The sequence below is a fragment of the Podarcis cretensis genome (genome assembly GCF_951804945.1).
Source record: "Podarcis cretensis genome assembly, chromosome: 6".
NCBI lineage: Eukaryota > Metazoa > Chordata > Lepidosauria > Squamata > Lacertidae > Podarcis > Podarcis cretensis.
Genome location: NC_137175.1, coordinates 68,532,969 through 68,543,508, shown reverse-complemented (window position 1 = coordinate 68,543,508; position 10,540 = coordinate 68,532,969). Strand labels below are relative to the sequence as shown.

The 10,540-nt window shown below is 43.0% G+C and overlaps 1 protein-coding gene across 2 annotated transcripts; it reads right to left on the bottom strand.

Annotated features, from left to right (window-relative positions):
- Positions 1–2,123: 2,123 nt before the first annotated feature.
- On the bottom strand, positions 2,124–10,078 carry LOC307218759 (interferon-induced protein 44-like). Of its 2 annotated transcripts, none has more exons than XM_079981569.1 (8): positions 9,836–10,078; positions 8,264–8,763; positions 8,121–8,172; positions 6,063–6,258; positions 5,120–5,272; positions 4,193–4,364; positions 3,888–3,988; positions 2,124–3,007 (listed from the first exon to the last, which is right to left on the bottom strand). In XM_079981569.1, the coding sequence occupies exons 2-8, from the start codon at positions 8,754–8,756 to the stop codon at positions 2,795–2,797; spliced, it is 1,380 nt and encodes a 459-aa protein (XP_079837695.1). In that variant the 5' UTR covers positions 8,757–8,763; positions 9,836–10,078; the 3' UTR covers positions 2,124–2,794. The 2 variants fall into 2 exon arrangements, with proteins under 2 accessions (XP_079837695.1, XP_079837694.1); XM_079981568.1 differs by having other exon boundaries at positions 9,791–10,076.
- Between the last annotated feature and the right edge of the window lie 462 nt (positions 10,079–10,540).

Sequence of the window (10,540 nt, the reverse complement as noted above, 5' to 3'; positions counted from 1 at the left end):
GCAAAGGGCTGTAGGAAATCCCCTCTTTTCCACAAGGCCATCTCATTATTTCAGCATCAAGCCACTAAATTCAATATGATTCAGAAGTGTCTTATCTTTCTTAAATAGTCTGTATTGTTCTCCACTAGAGGGCAAACCTGGTCAACATTTAAAAACAAAACCCTGAAGCCAGACAAATACTAATAACAGACTTCACGTCCAATTGAAATGAACATTTTATAACAGAAGAAATCACACATAGAAAAATGTTTTCAGAAATATTTTTGATCAGATTTCAGGTCTGTTTTCCTCCTAATGTATGATCAACTTACAGTGGTGCCTTGGTTCTCAAACCACTTGGCTCCCAAACAAATTGGCTCCCGGAAGCCGCAGACCTGGAAGTGTTCTGGTTTGCAAATGTTTTTCAGAAGCTGAACGTCTGACAGTTTCTGCTTGAGTGCAGGAAGCTCCTCCAGCCAATCCGAAGCCATGCCTTGGTTTTTGTGCAGTTTTGGGAGTCGAACAAACTCCCAGAATGCATTAAGTTTGAGAACCAAGTTACCACTGTATGTTACATTTGACTAACACCAGGTATTTTAGCAGGGTAAATTACTGTTCAGGAAATACCGCCTCACCCATTATAGAGGAAATGCATTCCTTCTGATGCATTGGCAACAATTCCTACTGTGCCCCCTTCGGGCAATCTGAGAAGTTGAGCTGGCTGATATGGGGAAATATATCAAGGTCACAAGTTGCGCAGGTCTTTATAACTTCACAGGTTTGCTCTCAGTGTGACTTGGTTTTGCTACTGTGAACATGCCAACAGATGCTAATGGTAAACATCCAAAAAGATGAAATACCATTTCCTCATTGAACAGCTTAAAAAGATAGAGGAGCTCCCATCAGGCAACCATGATAGAAAACATTACTAGATGCTACTAGGGGGAAAAGCATTAAATAATTGCTTTGACCATTCCTGTGCCCAACCAAGACTACAGTGGCATCTCTAGAACATGTACCCCAAACGAGTTCCTCAGATGTGAATGCAGTGTTGATCTTTTCACCCCCTCCCATTGCAAGAATCTCCTGATCTGATGTTTTGAGAAAGGAGGGGGAGGAAACTGCTCTTCTACTCTTCCGCTCCTGACTGACTGCCTGACTCAGTGTGTGGAGAGAGTCATATCTATGTAGTGACTAGATGGCTCAGTGGGAGATGTAACACTCACGCAAGCCAGTTCGTTAGTTTGTAGTAGCTATTAGAAATAAAAGTTATGCTTCACAGGGAGCTTCCGCGTTATTTATACTTTGCTGAGTCTGGAGCTCACAATGCACAGTTGTGAGTCCAGTGCACTGAGACCTGCTTTCCAGGATTGGAAGGTCTCTGAAAGTGCTCCAGTCGCCTAGCCCAGTCGGGGCAGAACCAGTTCTTGAGCCCAGTCGCTGACATCGGTTGAAAGGCGTACTGACATGCACATGAAGGGAGCAATTCAGTCCTAAACATCCCTACAGTTCTGAGACACAAAGGTTATTAAACTTGAACTACTGTATTGCTGAGATTATTAAAGGTAAAGTGACCCCTGACCATTAGGTCCAGTTGTGGCCGACTGGGGTTGCGTCACTCATCTTGCTTTATTGGCCGAGGGAGCCAGCATACAGCTTCTGGGTCATTGTGGCCAGCATGACTAAGCGGCTTCTGGCAAACCAGAGCAGCACACGGAAATGCCGTTGACCTTCCCGCCGGAGCTGTACCTATTGAGGTGCTTTCGAACTGCTAGGTTGGCAGGAGCAGGGACCGAGCAACAGGAGCTCACCCCGTTGTGGGGATTCAAACAGCCAACCTTCTGATCAGCAAGTCCTAGGCTCTGTGGTTTAACCCACAGCGCTACCCGCGTCCCGCTGAGATTATTAGCCAAGCAATTATTAGCATGCCCCCAATATGAGCAACAGTTTCAGAAAAATCTATCCACAGAAGCACTATGTGCTCTTACAGGAATAGTTCTTTTTCTGCGATTTACAGCAACACGCTGTCTACCCTTCCTTTTCCTTCTTCCTTTCCCCCTTTTTCAAGATCAAGTTGAGTAAGGACTTCAGGGACCAGGGGTGGCATATTTTGCAGCTGGTAACTTCAGGAGTCATTCATACACTGAGTTTCACATGCATTTATTTATTTTTTAAGAAAGCAGTAACATTAAAAAGATACAAAACACCTAAAATATTTCTCATCAACATGGAAGTCCATTTTATACCTAGTTATTTATTGATCTGGCATATCACGTGTGAATCATCAACCCCTGTATATAAGCCCCCCCTCCCTAGTATCACGTCTATAACTTGAGGTTGCACCACTTTCTCAACTTTTCCAAGGCCTCTGGTTAATGGCTTAGTTACCCTCTTGCAATGGCTCATAGCATAACTGGTTTTCCTGGCAGCTGGTATTTTTTATTTCTCTTTCCCTTCAGATCACATCTCTAGTGTACACACCAATCTGGTTTCTAGCCCGGAGTCGCAGTGTAATGGACTTCGTGCAAGCTACCTATATAGTATTATTGTCTTAATGATTGTCTTATAATAGAAACAGAATTTTAGGTATGGAAAGGATGTTGGAGGCCAAAAGAACATAAAAGCCTTGCAGCTCTACAGTTAACCTGTCCATTAGCCACAAACATACAGCAGGAGCAGCAGCAAGATACTGAGATTAGTATGTAAGAATGTTTCAAATCTGGAATGGCATCTCCCTAAATAGAGAATAAACTTGGTCACTTTTATTAAAAATCTAAAGCATAAGCAAGAATTCTAATGGGCTTCAGTAAATATATCAAGGCTCAGCATAACAATCCTTAATGGAACGATTGACCGGAGGTTCGTCATCACAGTCGTCAAGGTAGTCTTCAGCTAAACGAAGCATCTGCCTCACTGCCATGAGTATCAGGATATCAACATCATTCCTCAGTTCCAGCTCCGAGGAATAATTTTTAACAGGAACTATATGAGACAGAGGGATGCCAAGTTTTGCTTCCATTAGCCGCATCTGTAAAGGAAATAAAATGTCATTTGTTACCAAGGGAACACTATTTTTATGCCCCTTTGGTCCCACCAGCTGACACAAGGCCACTGCTGGCTGTATTAATTATATTTTTATGCCCCATATCCGTACACTGAACCCAAACCAAAAAATTACAGGGCCACTTACAAGAAACAAGGTCCAGTCCATTTCCAGGTCCAACTGAAAAGTGTTGGTTCAATGCCCTATGACCTTTAATGCCCTAGACCAGGGTGAGCCTCTTTTTGACCCTCAGGATTTTCCCCAGGCCACACACTCTCCAAATTACAAACACACTCTAAATTACAAACATCTAGAGCGCAAAGATGTTATGACACTTTTTCATAATACAATGCAATAAAAAAGAAACTAATCTAAACAGAAACAGAAAGTGAAAGTGAGAGAAAAATTCAAAGTCGTCCCTCAAAGGTAGCTCTTAAACCTTGTCTCACACAGAAAGGGATGGACCTTCCCAGCCTCTCAGCCAGGGACCCCTTCCCTTTCCTGCCTCTCACACAGGGAAGGAATCTACACACATATTTAAAAACGCTGTGAAAATGCTTTTTTAAAAAAATGTTTTGAGAAATACACCGCACTGTCGCCAGCTAGTGTCACTTTGGTATATTGCATTTCGCAAACCTTTTAAAATGTTTTATTTGCATCTCTGTAGCAGAGTGCAGGGACATTTATCAGCCAGCCATTACCTTCAAGTGTATATTCTCATTAGCCCAGAGTAGAGGATATAAAAAAACCCAAGAAGTAAGAGCAGAAGCAAAACAAAACAAGGAAAGAAAAAGTAACAGAAAGATTAAAATATTAAAGAAAAGCCTGACTAGCTTTAAAGATACCTTTTAATTTAACAGTTTACCTGCTTCTGAACAGCCATGCTTTTGTATACGTATGACGTATCTTCCTCAACAATAGGACAAATCTGATCCACTTTGGTTAGAATAACAAGCTGTGGGACACCTGTAAGAAGATTAGCTTATAAAAAAGGAGTACAATAAATATTTGTTTTTTCCTTTTGAATTGGGAATAGCCACCACAATTATTATTGTGATTTTTTTTTTAGCAATGAGCAAAGAACTATTTGAAGCCATTTTTAAAAATCTGAAATAAGATAGCAACTACATTGATCAAAACATAAATGTAAAAAAGATTTAAAAAACTGACCAAAGCTGTTCGCTTTTCGACGAATGTCTTTCAGTTTTTCTTCCAGCTTCTCAGGGAGGATCTCAACCTTGGACCCATCAATAATGAATGCAACACAATGAATCCGGTCTTTTGGAGAGGGGCACTTGATATAGTTTGGCATATTGGGGCTCATAACACAGGATGGATTAAACTGAAAAGGAAAAGGGTAATAGAAGAAAAAATATAGGAAAGCTGCAACGGAATCAGATTCCTATAGGGTTGTGTGAGAGACATAGCAGTGGATGAACCTACATACAAAAAGATGACAGCCCCCACGTAGTGCTCATGGAGCAGCCATCTTTGATATGTAAAGTGACCATTTGTACATACAAGTACACCAAAAATTACATGTAGTCAGTTGCCGCCCCATTTTGAAAAGCATTTTTACCCAGTGCGGCGAGGGTGTAGTACCTGAATTAGTACTCTGGTGTTCTCAAACCAGTACTGAGGATACCATTACAATTTCCCAAATTCTCCTCCAAGGGCTTTTCCACATTTCCTCTTCTTCCACTACTTCCCCGTACTGCTCTCCCCCCTCAGGGAGGGAGACTGCTCTTTGGTGGTCAAAGAGAGCAAATGGCTATTTGGGTTTTCCCAAAGAGAGAGGTCTAACTTGCACATCCAATCAATTGCAGATGGAAACTAAAAACCCAACCATGTTCAGGCTGCTCAGCACAATAAGCTGATCTGTGAGCTATTTCCCAAATGGTTTCAATGTTTTTTTTTACTCTGAAGAAGATGAGTTTTGATGGCATGGGCTGAAACTACCATGTGCTTGCTGGGGTGATAATGGTGGACCACAGGAACTTTAATGCTTGCATTATATAAGTAAATTAGAAATGAAAAGCAGAGGTTCCTAAATGATAATCTCTCCATCTAAAATGAACAATAGAGGATGCATCTTACCGAGTACCGATCAGGAATATGGCCCTCCAATATGTTGCGCACGTCCTCAATGTCCAGACCAGCATTGGGTTGAGCTTCAAGTCCCATGGTATCACAGAAGATGACTGGGAGTGGGGTTCTACCGCTTCCGCTTTTAAGATGGTAAGTCCTATACTATTTTTTTTAAAATGCAAATAACACCATACTGAAATCTATTCCTATCTGCTTTCCGTTCTCTTTTACATATGTAAATGACAAATTTCATTAATTTTTGTGGCTCTGTATAAAACCACAGAAACTCCATTACACAAGAAACAGGTTAGAAAGGCAAGTTAAGTATGGGTTTCTGGCCACGTCACAAGTCAATGGTGGTAGCTCCTTGCTGCCCTCCGTGGGCAGCAAGGAGGTTCAGGCAGAGGAAAGCCAGGATTTATGTGGCAAAAATCCTGGCAATGTTCCCCAGTGGAATCTGGGGAGCTCAGTGCATCCTGCTGTGCCAAGCAAGCCCGTATCTGGATGTGTGTCCCTGCCATGGATGAGCCTCCATCTCCGGCTTTATTTGGTTGTTCTGGAATTTGGACAATTGGCATTAATCAAGAGGCACTTCTGTGCCGACATATGCTTATGGGCTACAATCAGTCAGCTGCCAAAAGGACTGGGCTTGGCTCTTTGAAGGTATCTGAATGTTTTCTTTGCAGCTTGAAAACCCTTACAACAGCCGGGAAAGGAAGGGGGAGGACAAGGTGTTTTGTGCTTTTTATGGTTTTCAAATGGTCTCCTGGCAAGGGCTAATGGGAGTTGTAGTCTAGGAACCCTAGTTGAAGTATATATTGAATCTCATGTATCATTTTGTTGCCATTAGTTATTGGCCAACATGTTTGGAAATACAGTGGTACCTCGGGTTACGAACTTAATACGTTCTGGAGGCCCGTCCTTAACCTTTGCTTTAGCAGTGCAGAGCTACCTGCTTTGTCAGACTTGTGGAATCTGATCCTGCTGCAGCTTGACTTGACACGTAGCCTCGGAAAGTTGAATTCACAGAGTTGAAGAAACTGGACTTCCCTGCTCCAACTGGCCCAACGAGCAGAACCCGACACTGGGGCACAGCATCCAAGCAAGGTTTGTAAGTTCTTATTTCTTTCATCAGTGCTTCCCTTTTCCTGCCAAGGTAGCAAAATAAATCTGTCTATTAACCATATTAGCTTAATCATATATACATATATCCTGGTTATACAGTGTTAAAGTTGATAAGCAAAGCAACACTCTATTATGTTGAAGCCTGAGGGTTTTAATTGTGAATCAAATGAACATAATGTGTACAAACCTTCTGAAATTTAGCACAGAGTACCTACATTTTTAGTGACCTAAACTGGCCACATTTCAGACACAGCTGTTGAGAAATTGCTTAAATACCACCTCCAAAAGAATTTTCCTTTGGAGACTAATTTCTGCTGTTTACCACCATTTTTAGCCTACTGCCCCATACAATATCTTCCTTCCCTGCCTGATTCTCCTAAAATAAGAAAATGCAGAGATCTTTCTATATCCCTTCATGAAGTGATCAGCTTTTAAACAAATCTCCACTGGTGGGGAGCTGCAGCTTGTGGGCCTCACTGGGCCTGGCAGCCTTCTCCATTTCACCTGCCAGGCTGTTAGGTCCAAGTTGCACCCACCTTCCCATCATCTGACATTATCTGAGGCCAAGGTCACAACAGGTAAAGCTGTAGCCTCAAATAGCATGGTGCATGCTTCTGTTTATTCCCCAGTGCTCCCTGATAGTCCACAGATGAATTTAGGTTAGCACGGTAGACTCCAATGCACCGCCAATGCATTTTATATTGGGTCGTGGTTTTGCAATATCAATAAATTCTATTCTGATGTTAAAATGGAGTCAATTTGAAATCAATCATTAATTTTATTTCTAGCACAGACTTTTGAAAGGGGCCTGTCAGACCCCAGCAGCATAGTGATACTGTTAAAATAAAGGATGTTCAAGGGTTAAGGATGCTGTTCTATATCCGCAATGCATGGAACAAGATTTCCTTCTACACTGACTGTAAGGCTGCCCTATAACTCTTCTTTTAGACTGAAGGGGGGGGTGTTCCAAAACCACAACTGGAGGTCATCCTGAAATGGTAAGGTAAAGGTAAAGGACCCCTGGATGGTTAAGTCCAGCTGAATTTGACTATGGGAGCAGCTTTAAGGCCAAGAGAGCCAGCATCTGTCCACAGACAGTTTTTTCCCAGGTCACGTGGCCAGTTTCTGGTGCACAGGACACCATGACGAGTGCCAGAGTGCACAGAAATGCCATTTACCTTCCCACTACAACGGTATCTATTTATCTGCTCGCACTGTTATGCTTTCAAACTGCTAAGTTGGCAGGAGCTGGGACAAAGCAACAGGAGATCACCTCATCACACAGATTCCAACTGGTGACCTTATGATCAGCAAGCCCAAGAGGCTCAGTGGTTTAGACCGTGTACCTGAGAGGATGACTAGTCAAGGGAAGAAAAGATAAGAAAGTGACACCTGTTAGAAGCAGGGGTTGGGAAACACAGGCGCAGAGGCCAAATGTGGTCCTCACTTGCCCTCACTGGTCAAGTGCTTTAGCCCAGCTATAATGTGCCCTTGAACTGCGGTAACTTTGAAACCACTTGGAAATTATATGGATTCAATTGTATATAAATGCCTTAAATAAATACACTGGTACCTCGGGTTACAGACACTTCAGGTTACAGACGCTTCAGGTTACAGACTCTGATAACCCAGAAATAGTATCTTGGGTTAAGAACTTTACCTCAGGATGAAAACAGAAATTACGTGGTGGCGGCAGCAGGAGGCCCCATTAGCTAAAGTGGTACCTCAGGTTAAGAACAGTTTCAGGTTAAGAACGGACCTCCAGAACGAATTAAGTTCTTAACCCGAGGTACCACTGTAAATGAAACAATGCCACTGGCTTGCCTATATGGTGTGTGGGGCGGGGGGGAATGGGGTGGGAGTGTTTCTCGAGTCAGTAACCTACTCTGCTGTCCATGTCATCTCCCGCCATGGCTTTTCCAAAATGCTACTCAGCCCTAAGGAGAAAATAAAATTTGATATTAACAAGAGGGCAAATCAACGGGTTTCAAAAAATGAAATAACTTTTAAATGATTGTTTCAGCTCACCTTCAACTCGATATACTTCACATTCCAAAAGGACTTGGTCATTTCCATGTAGATCTTCTGCATTGAGTGTGTAACTGTTAGTGTTAGCATCTGTGGTAACACTATTCTTGCTTTCAGACAGGAATACAAGTGTGTTAGCTCCAAAAGTAGGACCATATGCACTATTGTCAAGGACAGCCTCAACAGCGTTCTTGACTGGGAATTTTAGTACGCTGGGCTCCTGCCCTTTCCCTTTCAATCTAAACAGGAAAGCATTGTTATCAAATAGGTATTTCCCAGCTGAAGCATAACTCTGTTCAGTAAAGCCTCCAAAGATATAGCCACTTGCATTGTATCCCACAACTACAGTTGGGCCCTGATTGTCGCATTTGTTATGAAATGCATTGACATTGTAGGTATGCAAACTTGCTTTATAGAGAAGGCTTAGATGTTGGCATCCCAAAATATCCAGCAGCGCCTTTCTCTCAGTTTTGGTCAATCGAGATTGGGCCATCTTTAATCTGAAAGAAATGAGATATAGTAGGAATATAAATATTTCTGGAATTAGGAACAGCCAAACCTAGGTAGCAGAAGGTCCCAAGTTCAATTTATAGCATCTCAAGACAGGTTTAGGCGATATCCCTGTCTGAAATTCAGAAACCCACTTCCAGCCAATGTAGGCCAGGACTAGGGAACCTCTTGTCCAGACATGTTCCTCTAAGCCTCCCATGTTGTACATGAGACCATTTTCATAAAGCAATCCCTACCTGCCCCATATGACATCAGATGTGGAACAGAAAAGGCAGCACTTCAGAGGAACAATTGGGAGCATAAAGTTTTGATGGAGCAAGTCATGCTTCCACATAAATGAATGGGCAGCAGCAGCATGCTGGAATCAAGGCTTTCAAACACATATGCCACATTTCTCTTTCAAACCTCCGCAGGGTAAATGTTAAGAAGACTTTAGTCCTACAGCCCCACCCAAGACATGCTAGGAGCTGGAGAACAAGCTTTGACAATAAAAGCCTCATTTGATTCAACCTGCACAGATTTGTGCTGCTGGTCTGTGAACTGCAGCTGTGGTACTTACTTAGGGGGCTAGGCCCCATTGAACATGCCTGAGTAAGCATGGGGAGGAGGCTTGTTTTGTGCATGCCTTCAGCTTGTTGTATTAAATAAGCATCATGTTTCGTGGTGATCTGCAAATATAAAGCAGCTTTCCCCCATCTAACGGTTGAAAAAACAGGAAGCACCACTAGATGGCGAAGAATAATATTTTTCTTCAGCCGAGGCTTTCTGACTCCACCCAAGAGATTAACAGGCGCTTGTAGATAAAGTTAGCAAATTTCGGTGCCCTCCCGAAAGCTTCCCTTTCACTGAAGGATCAGATTCAGAAAATCTCTCACAAGCATACATGCAAAGCAATTGTTAAGCTGAGCTGCTGAATTACCAAAAACAGTATGGAGCAGCCAAGCAACCATTAAAAAGTCCCCATTCTATATTAATAGCTGCATGTGGCAGGAAAATATCATCATGACATGATCTTACCAGCTTTGGGGAAATTTTTTTCCTGTGTCCAGAGCTCTGTTTTACCTCAGATTAGAAGCCCGGGAGCGTCTGCAAACAAGCCTCCTCCCTCCGAGAAGCAGCTCGCGTCGGCAATTGGGAAACGAAAGTGGAAGTCCAGAGGTGCTCAGAATCAGTAACACGTGTTCTCGGGTTTCCTGGAGTCCGTGACTAGGGGGAAATCCTCTTGGGGTGGAAGATAGAACTAGAATAGAAGTTTCTTGCAAGATACCTGACAGTAAGACAGAATCCTACACAAAGCTGAAATGACTGTGAGCATATAGGGAGGGGTGCAGTGGGTCTCAGCTTGACCCTGAATGGCTCGTGTCCCTGAATCCAGGCTGCGGTGATCCTGCAAGGAGAAAGAGCAACTAGGTGTTTGGGCAGCAAAGCAAATGGGTGGGGATGAATGGCTGCTCTTGACTGATAGAGGCTGTGGCTAATGCAGGGAAGAGTCTGCTTTCCCTTAGTCTGGGGGGAAGAAGAGTGTTGGAGCAAAGCAGTCCTACAGTTACCACATTCACATGAGAGGCAGAGAGAGGGAAAGCATCGCATCAGTTGTGTTGTAGCCAAAACTCCCACTTTCTTACATGTGTGGGGCACTCCACCCTGGCAGCCCAGTCAGCGGTGGGCCTGTGTTTAGGGACAGGCAAATATGTCAATTTCAGTTCCATGCAAATTCAGGTTAGAGTTGTTTTTAAATAAATAAATAGATGGAATTTGACTGCATCT

Bases quoted from the DNA above. Each gene is read 5' to 3' on its own strand.
- LOC307218759 (XM_079981569.1), bottom strand. From the start codon at position 8,756: ATGGCCCAATCTCGATTGACCAAAACTGAGAGAAAGGCGCTGCTGGAT. The intron at 5,273-6,062 runs GTAGCTCTGCAC...TAAAAAAAATAG, and splicing joins CCACAAGTCTGACAAAGCAG to TATAGGACTTACCATCTTAA. The intron at 3,989-4,192 runs GTCAGTTTTTTA...ATCTTCTTACAG, and splicing joins TCGAAAAGCGAACAGCTTTG to GTGTCCCACAGCTTGTTATT.